At 41.5% G+C, this 18,548-nt stretch overlaps 1 protein-coding gene and 1 pseudogene across 4 annotated transcripts in view; one reads left to right on the forward strand and one right to left on the reverse strand.

Moving 5' to 3' along the window:
- Positions 1-18,548, forward strand: part of megf10 (multiple EGF-like-domains 10) — a 103,178-nt gene that overhangs the window by 13,014 nt on the left and 71,616 nt on the right. For 3 of the 4 annotated variants that reach the window (XM_088355761.1, XM_088355762.1, XM_088355763.1), the window contains exons 2-5: positions 3,756-3,891; positions 5,659-5,760; positions 13,382-13,482; positions 14,535-14,627. In XM_088355761.1, coding sequence (XP_088211887.1) covers positions 3,756-3,891; positions 5,659-5,760; positions 13,382-13,482; positions 14,535-14,627 — 432 coding nt within the window. Of the gene's footprint in view, positions 1-3,755; positions 3,892-5,658; positions 5,761-13,381; positions 13,483-14,534; positions 14,628-18,548 lie in introns of those variants that run through there. The other variant, XM_088355764.1, reaches the window with a different exon arrangement.
- Positions 8,170-8,311, reverse strand: LOC148351241 (U2 spliceosomal RNA; annotated as a pseudogene).

The following is an 18,548-nucleotide window of genomic DNA, read 5'->3' on the forward strand; positions in this document are numbered from 1 at the left end:
GGCCAAGGTGGCATTTACTATCAACCATCTGTTAGGGAGGGCTCGACTATGGGTAACGGCGGAATTTGAACGAGGGTCGTCGGCGTGTTCCTCTTTTGATCTTTTGGCTCAGGAGCTGCTCAAAGTGTTCGACACGGGATCCTCATCAGCCGACGCATCGAGGTCCCTGATGAGTATACGGCAGGGAAAGCGCATGATCGCCGATTTCTCGATCGATTTTTGGACACTAGTGGGTCAAAGTAACTGTAACTCTGAGGCGTTAGTGGACGCCTACCTCCACAGCCTGGCAGATTACATAAAGGACGAATTAGTGTCCCATTCTCCGCCTACCAGTCTCGATGAGGCCATCGCGCTCACGGCTCAGATTGATCGTCGGATCCAGGGGCGATGCAGTGAGAGAAGTCGCTTGTTCCCCTTCCAACCCCAGTTCCTGCTCAAGCTCTGGACGGTCACCTGCTGGGCACGGTGACACACGTTACGGAGCTAGTAAAGATGAGACTGTCCGGGAACCATCTCGAAAGCATCCGGGTCCACCTGCTCCCCTCCCGTGGTCAAACGCTTGTCTTGGGTCATCCTTGGCTGGTTCAATACAACCCTCACTTCGACTGGCTGACGGGGGCGGTTCTGGAGCGGGGGGCTAAATGCCGCCAGACCTGCCTACACGTGCATCCGCCTGCCCGACTCGCCTGTCTGCCAGTCTTACTCCTCCGTCCGCTTGCCTGACTCATCCATCTACCTGCCTAGATTGTCCGTCTGCCTGCCTGGATCGTCCGTCTGCCTGCCTGACTCATCCGCCTGCCCGCCTGGACCGTCCCTCTGCCCGCCTGGACCGTCCGTCTGCCTGCCCAGATGTCCCGTCCGCCTGCCTGCCCGGATGGCCCGTTTGCTGCCCGGTTCGCCCACTAGCTTGCTGACTCACCGGTCTCGACGACCGTCTGCCCCCCTGTCTCTACGTCCCTCTGCCTGCCTGCCCGGATTGCCCGTTGGCTTGTCTCGATGCCGGTCTGTCTCGAGCCTGCCTGCCCGTCTACCCGCCTGCCTCGACTTCCGTCCGCCCACCTGTCCCGACGCCCGTCTGAGATATCCCGCTGCGACTCCTGCCGGTCTGCTCAGTCTCCTCCGGATCCTGCTTCTGCCGCGCCCCCTGGTGCTGATGATGGGGCATCGGTCCATTCGGAGGATTAATAATTTTGGGGTTTTTCTTTTTGGTTTTTCTATTCCCGTTTTTTTTACTTCCGGAGCCGCTCCCCGATGCTGATGATTGGGAATCAGTTCATTCGGTGGAATATTACTTTGGGATTTTTTTTTTGAGTTTTTTTGTGGGTTCCTGTTTTTTTTTTTTTTTTTTTTGACTTCTGGAGCCATCCTTTGAGGGGGAGGTTCTGTCATTATTACTGATGCGAAGCAGCTGTGCCCGCTCATTTGGCGCCAACTGCCTCGGACTCCGATTGGCTCCCTGTCTCTATTCAAACCCATTTCTTTCTGTCACCTGTTGTCAGTCTGTCTGCAAACCTCAGTTTACTCCAGGCAAGCTTTTTCGACCCTGACTCACTCCTGTTTTTGCTCCTGTCTGTTCCCCGGCTTCGACACGTTTTTTTGATCTTGACAACGTCTACTCTCCTCTCCTGGCTTTCGACTCGTTGCTGTTCCCGACCACGTTTTTGATCTCTTCTCCCGGCTACTGACCCGTTTTTCTGTTTCCGACACCGCCATCGCTCGCCAGTCCCACTTCCGCGTTCAGAGCGACCTGCCTCCCGCGGCCAGCGATCACCGGATCGTGGGTGCAATCCCTTCCTTTCTTCCCAATAAAACTGAGAGAAACGTAACGCAAGTGGGTCCTGACATTGTACACCAGTACTGCAGAGAAAATTTCATTGACATTTTCATGTTAATGAGAACTAAGACAATCTTGAATCTTGAATCATGAATAAGTTTTGATTTGCTATCATGCTGACTTATGAATTGCTGAATGAATGGTTGAAATAATGATATGGATAAAAGTCAAATTACAGTCACAAATTAAAATTGTTTTTATATGCATTTAGATTTTTGTTTTCAATTTCTTCCCACTCTCATTTCTTCCTGGTACTCCATATCTACCAATCACATTTTCAACCGTTTCATCACCCACTCTAGCGTTTAGGTCACCTAGTATTACCACTTTCCACCCTTCTTTCGCACTTGCCACACATTCGGACAAGTCCTTCTAGAACTCCTCTCTCTCCTCAGCGCTTCTTTCTGAACCAGGTCCATATGCACTTATAAACATCCATACTTCTACACCCCACTACAACCTCACCCACATCAATCTGGAAGATATCTCTTTCCACTCCACCAGTTTTTCCTTTGCTTTCTCACTCACAAGCACAGCCACTCCTTCTCTAGCATGTCCGCCTGTAACTCTACACCTTCTACCATACATACCTCCAAGCTGTAATTCACCCTTTCCTTTCATCTTTGTTTCACTCAAGGCTAACACATCAACCTTCCTTTTAGTCATCATCCTTCTGATCTCCTCTTTCTTCCACTCAGTCGCTTTACTTCCACATCCTCTCACATTTAATGACCCTATAACTAGAGTTTGCGAGACCTTTCGATCTTCCGCCCCCCTTTCTTTGCCTTGCTGTCTCTTAGGGAGTAGAGATAGAGAGGAAAGGATCCCCAGTCCCCTCGCTCCTTCCACTTTAGTCGCCTCTTACAACACACAGCGGACCATGGTGGGAGAATTCTCTTACCTCTCACAAGGAGAGGGCCCCTTACCACAGGGCCAAAAGTGACAAGATTGGATAGACTGAGAAATGAAATTGTGAGAGACAGAACTGGAGCAGTCGTGGAACTGAGCAAGCGTGTTGATAAGAGAGTACTCGGTTGGTTTGGACACATGGAGAGGATGGATGAGGAGCGAAAGTTGAAGAGGATCTACAGAGCAGAAGTCAATGGAAGGGGACCAAGAGGAAGGCCGCGATTGACGTGGATAGATGGTGTTATGAGTGCATTGCAGGAAAGAGGTCTAAATATAATGGAAGCTAGAGCTCTTGTTGGTGATAGAAAGGAGTGGAGAGGTGTTGTGAAAGGATAGTGGGATTGTGGACGCGTTCTTAAGGATGGGCTGGGCACCCGTATGATGCGGCAGGGGTAAACCAGTAAAAGTTGTCGGGCCCTGCTGTTGAACAAAAGAGTGTGTTGTGTCACCCTGACCCGAGTGACATGGCCGCTTTCTGGTGTCCCATTTCATCTGGAGGGACGAAAGCATGACCAACTTGGGTGCCGAGGTGCCTAACTTGTTTGGGTGTTTGGGCAATTGGGTTGGCCATGGTCCAAACATTTTTTCGTGTGTTTTTTTTGCTATTTATTTCCCTTTTATTTTCTTTGTTATTGTATGTGTGTGTCTTGCTGTCGGTCACCCCTCTTGGGGGATACGGCCAAGGTAGATTTTTGTTTTATAAATAACTGTGGACATTGCAAAAATCCTTATTTTCTTATAAGCAGCTGCCTTCTAAAATGACTGTGAGCACCATCGTTTCCTGTAAATGTTTTATTCGTACTGGAAACTGACTATTTTATTATGTTTTTCTCCTTTCTTTGATGGTTTACTCCACATCGCTACTATTAAAAAAAATAAAAATAATAAAAAACATATACATACACACACATATAAAACAAATATTTATAATATGTTATGCAAAAATGTACTTTGTATTGATGAAAAAAAATTGGCTGGTTGCAAAGTAAACCTGTCTCGTCTTTATGTCAAGGTTCAGTCATTTGGGAGATGGCCGTGCTACCTCAATGCCAAAGGCTCATCTTATTGGTTACTGCCTTCTCCTCCCTGCCATGTGTCACTTCTTCCCTTAACCTGGAAGATCCAAACGTCTGCAGCCACTGGGAGAGGTTTGTCTGATTATGATTTATACATTTACAGTGTCTCGATATTCAAATTACTTTAAAATATTTTAAGATGTGCAGTTTAGTTTTTGAACTTAAACTCAAATAATATTTATTTAATTAGCCCTTAATCATAAAACGTCTCAAAAGGCAACACAGACCCCCATAGAACAACCCCTGATCTGAAACCTACATGACGGCAAGGAAAAACTCACAAAAAACCACAGCATGAGAAAAATAATCCAACCTTGTGGAGGGGTAATCCCCCTTCTGGGATTACCAGGCTGCAATGGATGTTGGAAGGGCATCAACAGACAATACAGTCAACATCAACATTAATTACAAATAATGAAATAATGTAATAAGTCCGATTGACAGCCTCCTTTGTCAAAATACTGATTGATGCAGCAGTTATGTTTAAACTAAGATTAATGCTGATCTGTAAATATATGATAGGACAAAAAAATAGTATATTGGACACTAATGAGCATATAATTTATGTTTTTTAAATCTTATATTGTTATGTTTTAAAATTGTTTATGAGGAGAAATGCATGTTTGAGTATGACAGGTGAGAGAATATTGCAACCAGCGGTGGGCCCTAAGGGCCTTCAAAATAATGTCTAAATCATGTGGTTTTAATTACATTTTGTCCACGATTAATCATTAAATCATTCCAAATTATCTGTCAGCTTCATTTCATTGCTTCCCTCTTGGTTGCATTGCTTCTCAGTTTGGGATTTCATTTTTAACCAATCAAAATCCCTGTGTCTACAGCTTTTGTCAAACGGACATTTTCAGTCCTAAATTGAATTGCCAGAAATACTACAGGACAGGATCAACTTTCAGCATTAGCTTCAATGGCGAAAAAAAATAACTTAATGATGGAACTGAAACATAAAAAAAATTGTATGATAGAGTATTTGTAATTTTCTTGAGGAAAGAAAGGTGGATTATTGGTGAGTCAAATGTGTTAGTATTACAAAATATATTGTAATTTTATGATGTTGTTATTGATGTTTTTTTAAATGTCACAGCTATAGCTGCAGTAAATGTTTTATAGCCATAAAAGGTTATTGAAGGTTGGCTTGATTGAGCCTATTAAAGGCCTAGGTGTGAAATGTGTGGTCTGCCACTGATTGCGATGGACTTTTTTGTCAAAAGGGTTATAAACATGATTTTGGTGCATCACCCCCATGGCGTTAAGTAAAAACTGCATGATCACAGAAACCATTATAGTAGTCATGTAAGACTTCTAAACTTAAGTTGAGAGAAGATTGTCAAAATGTTTGATTGTCAAGATTTATTATCATTGTCCTATTTATAATCTGTTTTGATTTTACTCAATCCTATGCTTAGTTTCTAAATGGTCTGTTGTCCTAATATTTTTCATAAGACTCATCTGCATCCCTGACTATACCAGTACTCGGGGGCAAATCTTTAGTGTCTAAGAAAAAATATGCAATAACTGAGTAGTTTGCTGTAGCAATTTATATGTATCCAACAAAGGTCCACCAAAAGAAGTTCTTCTGATTGTATAGTGAATTTAGAGATGTGTTATAGCACCAAGAGCATTGAGTTCAAGAAATGTGATTCAGACATGCAAAGAAGTCTGTTCTAATACTGGAGTATGGGGCGGGTTATATTTAATCCCAAAGAGCCACAAAAATCTCTTTTGGTGTTAAAATGTCATGCATAAAAGCCTGATACACACAGGGATTGGGACTTTAATTTACATCTGATCTCTTGTCTCCTTCTCTTCCTGTGGTTTTAGGTATTCAGTGACAGTTCAAGAGTCTTATGCCCATCCTTTTGACCAGATTTATTACACCAGCTGCACAGACATTCTCAACTGGTTTAAGTGCACAAGACACAGGTGAGAACCTTAAAAGTGGCCCTTTCTTAGCTAGTGTTTGCTGTCTTAAAATATATTTACATTCCTGTCCTGAGGAAATGTTATACAACCCCTAGCAAAAAGTATGGAATCACCAGTCTTGGGCAAGCCCTCACTCAGACATTTTATTATGTAGAGAAAACACATATCACAAACAAAACAATCGTAATGTCATTCCAAAGTGCAACATATTGGCATTCAGAAACAGAAAAAATATGGAATAATGAAAAACAGACGAATAAATAACAATCAAAACCTATCACTAGTATTAGTTGCACCACCTTTGGCTTTTATGGCAGCTTCCAGTCTCTGAGGCATGGACTCAATCTGGTACCAACTCTCTTTGATTGCAGTTGCCAGAACATCTTTGCAGGTCGGAGTCTTGCTGTGCACAATTTATTTTCAATTTCCACCAAAGGTTTTCAATTGGGTTGAGATCTGGGCTTTTTGGAGACCGTACATTAACTGAACGCGTCTTTCTCCAAGGAATGCTTTCACAGTTTTTGCTCTGTGGCATGATGCATTTTCATCTTGGAAAATTAGTCGATCATCCCCAAACATTTTATTCTTTCAATTGAAGGAATAAGACAGCTCTCCAAAATGGCAATATAAACTTGACCACAGCCATCTCCCTAGTGCATTTGCCTGACATGCAGCCCCATACCATTAAGGACTGTGGGAATTTTGATGTTTCCTTTAGGCAGTCATCTTTGTAAATCTCACCGGAACGGCACCAAACAAATGTTCCAGCATCATCACCTTGTCCAATGCAGATTCGTGACTCATCACTGAAGATAACCTTCATCCAGTTGTCCACAGTCAATGATTGCCTCTCCTTAGCCCATTGCAGTCTTGTTCGTTTGTGTTTAAGCTTCAATGATGGTTTCCTTTTAGCTTTCTATATGATAATCCTTTTGGCGATTTTGCACAGTTCTGTCACATACATTGACTCCAACTTCCTCCCATTACCTCTTCATTTGTCTTGTTATGCATTTTCTGTTTTCAAGACATATGGCCTTTTGTTGTTTGTCTTGACGCCTACATATCTTCCTTGGCCTACCAGTACGCTTGATTTTAACAACCTTCCCATGCCGTTTTTCTTGGCCAAATCTTTGATACAGCTGACTACACATCTTTGGCAGCCAGACGAGTAGCGTTACACTTTTCAAGAAGTTTCACAATACTGTCTTTGGTCTCAAGAGACATATTTCTTGTTGGAGCCATAATCCTTGCCAATCCACTTAGTCTAGGAACCCTCCAAGGTGTGATAACTGCACTGTTTTAACTGCTGATGAATGAGCAGCCTTAATCAAAGCCAGGTGCCCAATTCAGGAAATGAAATTTACTGTGTGTGTGTGTGTCCTTATTTTCTACTACTATTTTCTAAATGCACTGATTCCATATTCATTTCCCTGCATTTGCTCTATAAAAGTAACATTTACTGAGCATTGCAATGTTTTTTCTTAATTTCTTTTAGTGTTTCTGAATGCTAATATGTTGCACATCGGGATGACCTTATGATTGTTTCATGTATGTGATCTGAGTTTTTTCTACAGAATAAACTGTCTTGAGTAAGGGCTTGCCCAAGACTTGTGATTCCATCCTTTTTGCAAGGGGTTGTAGTTAAGATTTTAGGTTCTTACTTACTAGAGATTCGAATCTGGTTTGGGGCACATGATAATGGTGGTTGCTGACCAGTGTTGGGCACATTACTGAAAAACAGCCAAGAAGGAATCCGCAGGTTCAAGAGGATTCTCCATTCGGGCCGCAGTACTGTGGAATGCTCTGCCCTCTGAGATTTGATCTGCAACCTCAGTGAAAGTGTTTGAATCTAGGCTTAAAACACACTTCTATTTTATAGCTTATGAATGATGTTGACCTCAAGACACTCTGTTATGACCGATATTTCATACTGAAGATGACTTGTCTGTACAGCCCTTTTAAACTTCTAGTGATTAAGGGCTATACAAATAAACATGACTTGACTGGTCACTTCATATAAAAATGAATCCCGTTATGCCCCAGACTACTGAGAACCATAAGCCGAGTGTTACCCTGAAAGTAATTATGTACCGTAAATTCCGGACTATAGAGCGCACCTGATTATAAGCCGCACCCACCACATTTTGAGAGGATAACCGCTTTTGTACTTACACAAGCCGCACCTGTATATGAGCCGCGTGCGCCCACGTTAAAACTTGTAACACAATCACAAAATTAACCCAAACCCTACTTTGAGTTCGCAATTTTAACTGAGCGGGGATTTTGTAGAGGTTTATTGTTCTATATTCTTTATCAATTATCCATTATCCGTTATCGGTCAAATCATAATATACTAGAAAGCCAAGAGGCTGAGTCAAGGTCCTAGCCACAAGGCCAAACAGTGATCAGTGCGAATGCACCGTTCCCAGAGGTACTGCATAACCTGGCCAATGCGTGGAGTGGACAGAGCAAGCTCTTATTCCATCTCCCAATTGCAAAAATCGTGACTGATCATAAAGTACACAGTACTCAGTTCAACATCCGAAGCTGTACCCAATGAAGTAAACAGTCTAAAAGCAACATTTACGGAAGGGTCGGCGCCGGGCGGACGGCGGCGGGACCGTCCTACTCATTTGCTAACTGCTAATAGTGGGATAAACACTGGGTGTGAGCTAACCCTGTTGTTTGTACGATGTCGGTCTGGTGGGAACCAAAAGTTCATCCTGAGCGTTATGTCACATCACGAAAAAGGAAGGGAGAAGGAACGGAAAACGAGAATAAAAGGAACCATGCCAGCCGGTCTACATTCAGTCCACGCACGGGCCGAAAAGTTGGCACATTGCAGACACATAACTAGAGCCCTTAAGGTCCCTAGTGAATGCATCCATATACTAACACTGCGACGGCCGCAGGAAACTCTTGCCGAAATGCGCTTGGTGAATTTGTGACCGGGGCGGTGGCGTGCGCTTTACTTGGGCTTAGTAAGCGAGGTAATGGCCGCCGAACGTAGGGCTCTAAGCCTGAGCGGGAAAGCGGTACAGCCTGCGCAGAAAGGCCCAGGGTGGGCCCTTCTTCACTTGGGCCAGGGTGCGGAGTGACGGCCGCCTAGCGTAAGGGCTATCCTGAGCGTGACGGCAGGCCGGCCTGAAGAACCACAGTACACAGTTTATCAACCACAGTTGGCTAAATGAACAGAAAATGTTACTTAAGATATGATGCAGACCTGCAGAGTCCAGGTCCTGTTAAAAGTAATCCAAGGAAAAAAAGTGTATATTTCCAAAGGTAAGGGTGGGAAAAATATATATCCACTTTTGTCTGCCGTGTCCACAAACAATCACCTTTACCGGTCCCCACTTTCCGTCATCCCCCGCGTCTGTTACGCCCCTTCTTTTTAATTGGTCAGTGCAAGACTTATCAGAATAACTGTCCAAAATAAATACAAATAAATACATTACAAAAATATACAGTTGCAAATACATATTATACTGTACATGGTTACACATATTTACAAAGAAAGACGGTACACCGAGAGAGTTTTCAAAGCTTTAATAATAATATTATAACTTTCATCCCAAACCGTTTCTGTAAAGGGTAGCAAAACGCTACTAAAAACACGCTCGCAATACAGATAACGGAGCTGTTAAAAAAAACATACTGTACATGTAGAAACCTCGGTAAACCGTTCTCATCTTCCTCCCTATAAATGTCGTCATCAAAGTTGTCCTCCTTTAGTATGGTTAAGAGACTTTTTCATATGGGCGTCGTCCCACGCTCCCTAGTTTAAAAACACGCTAGCAACACGCTTGCAAGGTAAAGTGCATGCAGTAGCTCTGTTTCCTTCTTTATCGGACTGCTCGATTGCGTTTAGCTTGTAAGCTGCGTCATGTGCCTTGAACTCGAGCGCCGCTGGCGGCTGTTAGAAAGATTACATAAATTGGACGCATCACTGAATAAGCCGCAGGGTTGAACGTTTGGGAAAAAAGTAGCGGCTTATAGTCCGGAATTTACGGTAGTTACAAATTCCCATATATACTGGCATTGAAGCAGACCCACTAAAACTGCTTTAACTCCTTAAAGTTCCGCGGCCTGCTAACCGTTAGACTTTTGATAAACAAATATGTGTCTCTTCATTGTCACCAGTCACTGTAATACTCCATGCCACCTATCATCTCATCTCATTAGCTGCACCGCTTATCCTCAGTAGGGTCGCAGGGGTGCTGGAGCCCATCCCAGCAATCATCGGGCAGTGGGCAGGGGACACCCTGAACTGGTCGCCAGCCAATCGCAGGGCACACAGGGACAGACAACTCACTCGCTCAGTCACACCTAGGGACAATTTGGACCGGCCAATTCACCTGAAATGCATGTCTTTGGAATGTGGGAGGAAACCGGAGTGACCGGAGGAAGCCCACGCAAGCACGGGGAGAACATACAAACTCCGCACAGTAAGACCGGTAGCTGGATTTGAAGCCACGCAGGAGGTTCCCACGACCTCAGAACTGTGCCGCACACGCGCTAACCACTGCGCCGCCGTGTTGCCCTGCCACCTATCACTGGAAAGCTTAAACTCTTGGGATTCAAGATATGTTGACCATATACTCAATGCAGAAACATCACAATCAGTTTTAAACAACATAATCAAAAACTATAAAGCCGGTGTAACTCACCTAAGATGTCCTCTTGCAGCCACTAAGTTCAATGACAGCATTCAATCCTCGCTCCTTACATCCGTGCGAGAGTAGTGCAGTGTTTTTCAACGTTTTTTGAGCCAGGGCATGTTTTTTACATGGGAGAAATTTTGCGGCACACCACTTATCAAAAATGCTATAAAATGACACTGAACAGTATGTTTAATTACAATGTAATTTATAATACCCCCTGTTTTTACAGCACAGACACTTGACAATGACCTAATATTTACAGAAAATGATTCATAAATGTTTTATACATTTTTAAATTTTAAAAATTGACATTGGATAATTTCTCACGGCACACCTGACAATCTCTAACGGCACACTAGTGTGTCGCGGCACAGTGGTTGAAAATCACTGGTCTCGTGAACCCAGCGTAGTACAATATTACTTTAACGCACACAAAAAGGCCGACAGATGAGTAGAAATCCGCCCTAAAGTGTTTCTGCTTTAATGGACGTTGGTTCTTGAAATTTGTTAGTTTCCCTCCAAAACTCCTCTTTAAAAATAAATATCATTGTAAAATTATTCCCAATTTGGTAGATAGCCTTCCCCTTTCGATTGACACCTTTTTCAGCCAATAGCAGGCTTTTTTCATGGTCCACAACCAGCATTAGCCTATCCGACATGTTTGATAAAACAGATTTCGCCTCCAAATGGTCCTCAGCAAGTTGTAACCAAATCAAATGATGATTGACACATTGGTTAGCTAATGAAAATACAAACATAATTTATGCCATTTTCCGGGGGTGTATTAAGATCATAGCCGAAAATAACGTGCACAAGGCAATCTATGATTCATTATTATGCTCAAGTGTGCACAATCATTGATTTGACTTCTGGAAAGAGAAGTCAAACAATTACAACTTTTTCACAATGTCTCAACAATTGTCCAAAGTCAAATACAATTGTCCAAACGCTTTAGTGTAGTAAAGTGGTTGTCTTTAAATGGACACTTTTGGAAACGCCTCAACCTACCGTAGGAAAAATGTTTAAAAATCAATGTTTTTTTTATCTCACATGTATTCCAGCTCATTTACAGGCATTTAATTGCAAAAAAAGAATAAAACCTTCTATTTCTGTGTATTCAAACTCAGATTACTCAATGTTAATAGCACTTGCAATGATTATTCCAGTTTGGGACATAACTTAGAGTCTTACCTTTCTAAGGAGACCAAAACCATCCATATTTACCAAATGGTTCAAGAACAGCATTCGATTTACTTTGGGTCCGTCTTTGAGTGGGATTTTAGGCAAATTGAAAATTGCCCCAAAAAAATAAATGATTAGAAGAAAACGTGTTCTCCTACCCTTCAAATTTCTTGGCTTGTGCAATCTTGAGTGATTGCAAATGAACACTTAGCCGAGACACTCAATATCCATTTTGTTTCTGCGCTTAAAAGCGCTCATAGATATCCCTATCCATTTCTGGATACTGTCTAAGATGTTTTCTTGTTTTCTTCAGGCACTGTGTGTATTTCAAAAATATGTTTACAAAACATGTTTACAAATAGAAATACCAAATTCACCACACTTTAACTGTAAATTTTGTGCTCACGTTTGCCCCAATCTTTTAAGGTGGGTAAACCCTGTGTTTTGCCCAAACGTCCTACTTTCTCAAAACGTCCGACCTTAGACTGACCTAAAGAGCAGCAATTTTGTTTATTTTTATAATAGTGTAAAAGCAGCAAGACTGAAACTCAGACTATTACTGATAATATAAAACGAGGGTTGGCATTAAGGCTGCAACTAAAGATTGTTTTCATAATTGATGAATCAGTCGATTCTTTTTTTGATTAATCAGTGAATCGGATTTCTTAACGACATTTTTAATTTTCTCCTCTTTATTCATGTATTGACGTTTTGTACGGATAGAAAAATGTGCACAACACAACAGAATATTCTATAATATATAACAAAAAATCCAAGTGTTTGTCAATTAACTTGACAAGAAACAAAAATACATAAAAATATGTGCAATACATATTCTTATAAAAATATACTTAGATAGAAGAATCTGCACCTTGTGTAGAGTTAAACATGTCATTAATATTGTTATTTTAATTTAATTTATTTTGTTTACTTATTTTCTGATTTTTTTCTCTTTACTTCTGCAGGACTTTCTGTTAAAATATATATATTTTTTAACTTTGATTCATGATGAATAAATCAAACCTAAACCTTGCAAAGTTCAAACTTAATGCCAATTTTGTTTGTAATGATCCAATGTTCAACAGAAAAGATTTAAAAATAATTAATGATAACTTTTTAATTAAAACTGGAATGGCGCCCTTTGCGGGACTAAAGTGGTACTACAACTTTCAGGATCACAATGTTATTTTGTGCACTTATGCACGTTGATTCGACATACATAGTGGCGCATAAATCATGTGATATAACGAATGGATGATCTGATTAGTTGCTAACGCTTTTAATAATCATTTTTTGATCAATTTAATCGATTAATTGTTGCAGCCCTAGTTGGCATGCATACATACATTGCATGATTACCATGGTCAACAAATACATGCTAGAAAACTCCCACCGAAAAACTAGCCAGGCTTAAAAGCTACGTCAGAAAACTGGATTATGAAGCTGTGAAATAGTTGGCACATCTCGCATATGCGCCCCTCGAGAACCTGGTTGCCCACCTTAGCGGGCAGAGACGGGAGTCGTAGGCGGAGTGTTAAACAAAGGTGCCAACGAAAGCTGCTTTAATGACATTTAAACTTGCAATCAAAACTTACAAAAACAAACACGAGAGTGGCGCGAGCCGGCAGAATAAAGAGTCCCCCTAGGAACTCGCTAACTGAACAATGGTTCCATGGGTCATTTATGTAAAACCCACTACAACACAATACTTTAGTTATATTTGGTGAAGAAAGACTTGTCTCAATCTAACCTGACCACCTGACTCTGTGTGTGAAAAGGGTAACTTACCGAACTGCATACCGCAGAGGAGAGAAGACTATGTACCGCAGGAAATCCCAGTGCTGTCCAGGCTTCTTTCAAAATGGCGAAATGTGTGTTGGTGAGTATCTTGACAAATTTACAGCGTTATAAAATGTTTAATTACAGTAAATTCTGAACCAAAGGTCACACCTGATTAAAACCTACATTCTAAAATTAGGAACAAAACACAAATTTGTTTTTGGAGGAGCAGCATCGGATTTAGAGCCTAAAATGAACTAATTCACGTCCATTTCTTACACTTTGCGTACAGTGTACTGCTGGCGCCAACTACTCCAATTTTGTGTTGCACTCCCAGGTGTTTAGATCACTTTTTTCAGATCATGTGACCATTCACGATGACGATTACTAAGACGAGGAGGGCTATGTCGCGTAAAATGACATCATTATATTTTTAGATAAAAAATATACTGAAAAACAAATGTGGAAGTAATCTTTTTGTGCTGTCATTGGTGGTTACTGCGGTACCGGGCCAAATTACATTCTCTTGTTATCGTTCCGTGAGGATTAAAGGAAAGTTCAGCAACCTGATATTGACGCAGAACAAGTGTCGCATGATCGATAACTTCTGCAGCTGTTCAGTTCGGATATATTCATCGAGGACTAGATTTGTGGGTAAAAAAGTTGAAAAATCCCGAGTATGTTGTAAGTACTGACCAAAGCATGTCAAACGCCCATTTTGTTCCTGTTATCTATTACATGAGTAATGTTGGCAAACACATGACATTTATCCCAAAGGGTGTCTTAAATGTGTCACTGCGGTGTTTTGTATTTAGAGAGCATGCATTGTGGAAAAGAGCAGCTCGCTGTTTTCCTTAGTGCCGCCAGGAAAAAAAACAACAACGAAAAACCCGCTTTTTTTTGTAAGCCGCGGTGTTTAAAATGGAGCAAAAAAGTAGAGGCTGTAGTTCCCAATTTACGAAACTCTGACAAATAAAGTACAATAAACTTATTAAAAATTGTTGGTGGAATCATATGCTGGCTACTATCACTTTGGTCAAGTCAAAATGTTTTCGCCTCTAAACTGACAGATATGTCATATGGGCCCATTCAACAAGTAATGTCTATGTTCTCTGATTTAGCTGACTTACATCCTTCTCTGTCTCTCTCCAGCTCATTGTGCAGAGAGCTGTGTTCACGGCCGTTGTATGGCCCCCAACAACTGTCAGTGTGAGCCTGGATGGGGGGGTTCCAATTGCTCCAGCAGTAAGTACTCCAGCTGTTGCCGTCCGTGAGGTGACAATTCTAAGTTTGTAGGATCCTGATGTTATGTGAAACTCTGTAAGATGAGAAACAGATTGAGTCTTCCTAAATACTGTGTACCTCACTTCATTCAGAATTTTCCATGTACATGTCTTATACGGAGTGTCCCAAAAAATGTATACACATTCAAGCAAGTGACAATTCATTTTTTTATTCTTTGTTTTCATACTGAATCCATTAAACTGAGAGCTGGCGGTTAATTTTCAGAAAAAAATCATATCAAGAGTCACTGCTAGACAAAACATGCTGACTACAAAAAAGCTAACTGGAATTGAAAGCTGTGAAAAGGTAAAACAACCGGAAGCTGTTTTAACAGCAAAGCAGCGCTTTTTCACGAGACCCTGCGAGTCAAACAAAAACGCTATAAAGTTGAGGTATGAGGTGGCGATGCTGATTGCCAAGCAGTGCAAACCCTTGGCGGCGGGTGAAATTATTAAAAACCGTTCAAACAATGCCAGGTTGAATAGTCCACCCCTCATACATATTCGGCCTACCGCTCTTTGAAAAGTTTTGACGCCCTTGCAGTATACAGTGTTGTTGTGATCCTTACTTTGTTAGTCCCGAAGAAGAGGTGGTTTGTGACATACACTTGTACTTCTCATCTCATCTCATCTCATTAGCCGTACCGCTTATCCTCATTAGGGTCGCGGGGGGCTGGAGCCCATCCCAGCCATCTCCAGGCAGTGGGCAGGGGACACCCTGAACTGGTTGCCAGCCAATCGCAGGGCACACGGGGACAGACAACTCACTCGCTCGCTCATTCACACCTAGGGACAATTTAGACCGGCCAATTCACCTGAAATGCATGTTTTTGGAATGTGGGAGGAAACCGGAGTGCCCGGAGGAAACCCACGCAAGCACGGGGAGAACATACAAACTCCGCACAGGAAGTCTGGAGCTGGATTTGAACCCACGACAGGTTCCCATGACATGAACTGTGCCGCACAAGCGCTAACCACTGCACTACTTGTTTAAGGTTATTTTCCCCCCAGTATAAAAAGTATAAACAGATGTTTAAGTTACTTTTCGTTCAGTTTGCCAGGAGAGAAAGGATTTTTCAAAATCTGGATTGGATACGCAAGATTTCCTGTCAAAATTGTTATCAGCTTGATGAAGTGGCATGGGTCTGGCAGAGTGTTAAGTACGCAAGCATAGAGTATCTATCATTGACCATACAATTTGAAGTATTGAGTGTGTGTTTTGGAGTCAGCAAATCTTAAACATTGATTAAGTGGTCAATTTCTGGAGGACTAAAAGAAATTAGTAGCATAGAATTGTGTGGCAGGAAGTATATTCGGGTACTGGAGCTTGTGACTGATTACGCAAGGCAACAGCCTAAAGATACTCTGAAGTTCAGAGACCTTATTAGTAGAAATGTTTTAATTAATTCTATGGTCATCAGGGTCCTGTAATTAATTCTCTTTTGTCAGCGCTCAATTTTGCTTTTCGCCTCAAGCAAGATCAATCATGTTTTACCCTTCTTTTATAAGGCGTCTAGTAAACAGCTTTCAGGAAGTGCTCATTGCATAGCAGGCACATTGAAGGAATTTTCAGTTCTCTGCACAAAGGAAATTCAGTTGATACCCAGTGGCAGAGGATGTTTCCAATGTCATAAATCGGTTGTGTCAATGGCGGTGTAACTGGGGAATTCTGGTAATAGCTCACCATTGATTACTTGCTAAAACGGGTGCCCATTGCTATGTGCTTTGCTACAAAGAACGGCTTGTTGATTAAACCCTTTACAATGTCACCGGTCTCTAAGATACCATGCCACATACCATTAGGAAGCTTAAACCCATGGTATTCAAGTCATGATGCCCATTTCAAAATGTACTCACAGAAACAGGGGCGGCATTAGCTCAGGAGGTAGAGCGGTCGTCTTGGGATCAAGAGATCGCAGTTCGAATCCCGGCTCCTCCGTGTTTCATGTCGAAGTGTCCTTGGGTAAGACACTGAACCCCTAATGCCCCCAATAAGCAGATTAGCTCCTTACAAGGCTGCACGGCGCTATTGGGTAATGTGAAGCACACTGTAAAGCGCTTTGGGAAGTCTTAACTTGAAAAGCGCTATATAAATGCAGATCATTTCATTTCAAACATCACCTTCATTCGGAAACAAGGTTCCACTAAAACTATAAAGCACGTATAACTCATGTTCCACTCATGACAAAATTACCCGCAAACATGATCTGGTTACATTCACGAGAGTCCAGTAAATCCAACTGTGTAAAATATTGACTCCCAAAAACCCCAAATCCGCCTTAAAGCATTTCTGTATCATTTGACGATCCTTGTTGTAATCTGTCTGTTTGCCCTTTAATTTTACAGAACTGTTAAGGGGTTAAATCCTGTGTTGAAGTTCACAAAAAATATGCAACTTCACAAGTGTGGAAAGTTCCACAACCTTAAGAAATTGGTTCCAGATTATTTGTCTGAACACAGAAAGCCACCTAGTGGTGACAAAAAGTTCAAGATAAAGTAAGCAAACTGTTTCAGTCTGTGACATTGATCAAATCTGTGTTGAGCACACAGGATCATTTTGGTAAATGTTATTGGGTATGACGTACAAGATAAAGACATTTATCAGTTTGAAATCTCCACATACTGGCAAAAGTAAAATTTGATACATTTTGAGACATTCATTAAAAGTGGTCTTCATGTCTGCTCAGCAGAGTGTTTAGGGATTCACAACTTTTGATTGTCTCTTTAAGATTGTTGCGTAATACAGTAATCTCTTGCTATATCAAGTTTACTCTTTGGGGCTCTCTTCTTCATGGATTTTCATTGTTTTGTGTATTCTGCAATCAGAGTGTTCTGCACTCTGATTGGCTAACTGTTAGTTACTTTTGCCGTTTACCTGTGCTTCATTTAATTTCTTCACATTGACAGAGCACTGAACAGAAATCACAACACAATTTTTTTTAATGACTGACTTTTTAAGCTTTTTACATTTTTGGATGTGATATGATATATCATATAAATATATGTTACATTTTACTTAAAAGTTGACGGAAGAGTGAACTTGCTCACTGCAGTCATGAAATGAAATGATCTGCATTTATATAGCGCTTTTCAAGTCAAGACTCTTCCCAAAGCGCTTTACAGTGTGCTTCACATTTCCCAATAGCGGCCGTGCAGCCAAGTAAGGCGCTAACCTGCATATTGGGGGTATTAGGGGTTCAGTGTCTTACCCAAGGACACTTTGACATGTAACACGGAGGAGCCGGGATTTGAACTGCGATCACTTGATCCCAAGACGAGCGCTCTACCTCCTGAGCCACTGCCGCAATTGATAGAATATTTGCTACCAGAAGAGTTGAAAAAAAATAAACTCACTTTTTCACAGGGCACATTTATGTTGGGATACATGTTTGACAGCTGAAAATCCTGGCGTGATCTGTGTCTAGCAACTCTGGACATGGAGTAGGCAGAAAATGTTTATTTTGTTATCATTACCATCATCGTAGTAATGCTTGCTGGCTGGGAATGTGAACTTTGTTGCAATGACTGAGAAAAATGATGACAGTGGAGATCCTCATCAGGTTTAACGCATTCAAAGACAAAGTGGCCAACAATGTCTAGCCATATGAGACAACCAGGTACCATTCAGAAATTCTTTTGGGTGTTCCTTCTTTAATGGGTTTGCAAAGAAACCAAGAAGGGGAGAGAAGAAGAGAACGAAAATAACTATGTGTAATGTTGAATTGACCAAATGGAGAGTTTTTATGTTAGTTTAAATTTACATGTGGAAATTGCATATTTGGAGAAGGTTTTATACAATGTGTTAATGCTGGGAGTAGGGAAAAGGGAAATAACACTAAAGGAAAAAATATTGTGAGGTAATCGACGCCTAAAAAATAGCCCA

This window comes from Urocampus carinirostris, chromosome 16 (genome assembly GCF_059441175.1).
Source record: "Urocampus carinirostris isolate Australia breed hairy pipefish chromosome 16, RoL_Ucar_1.0, whole genome shotgun sequence".
Classification (NCBI taxonomy): Eukaryota; Metazoa; Chordata; class Actinopteri; order Syngnathiformes; family Syngnathidae; genus Urocampus; species Urocampus carinirostris.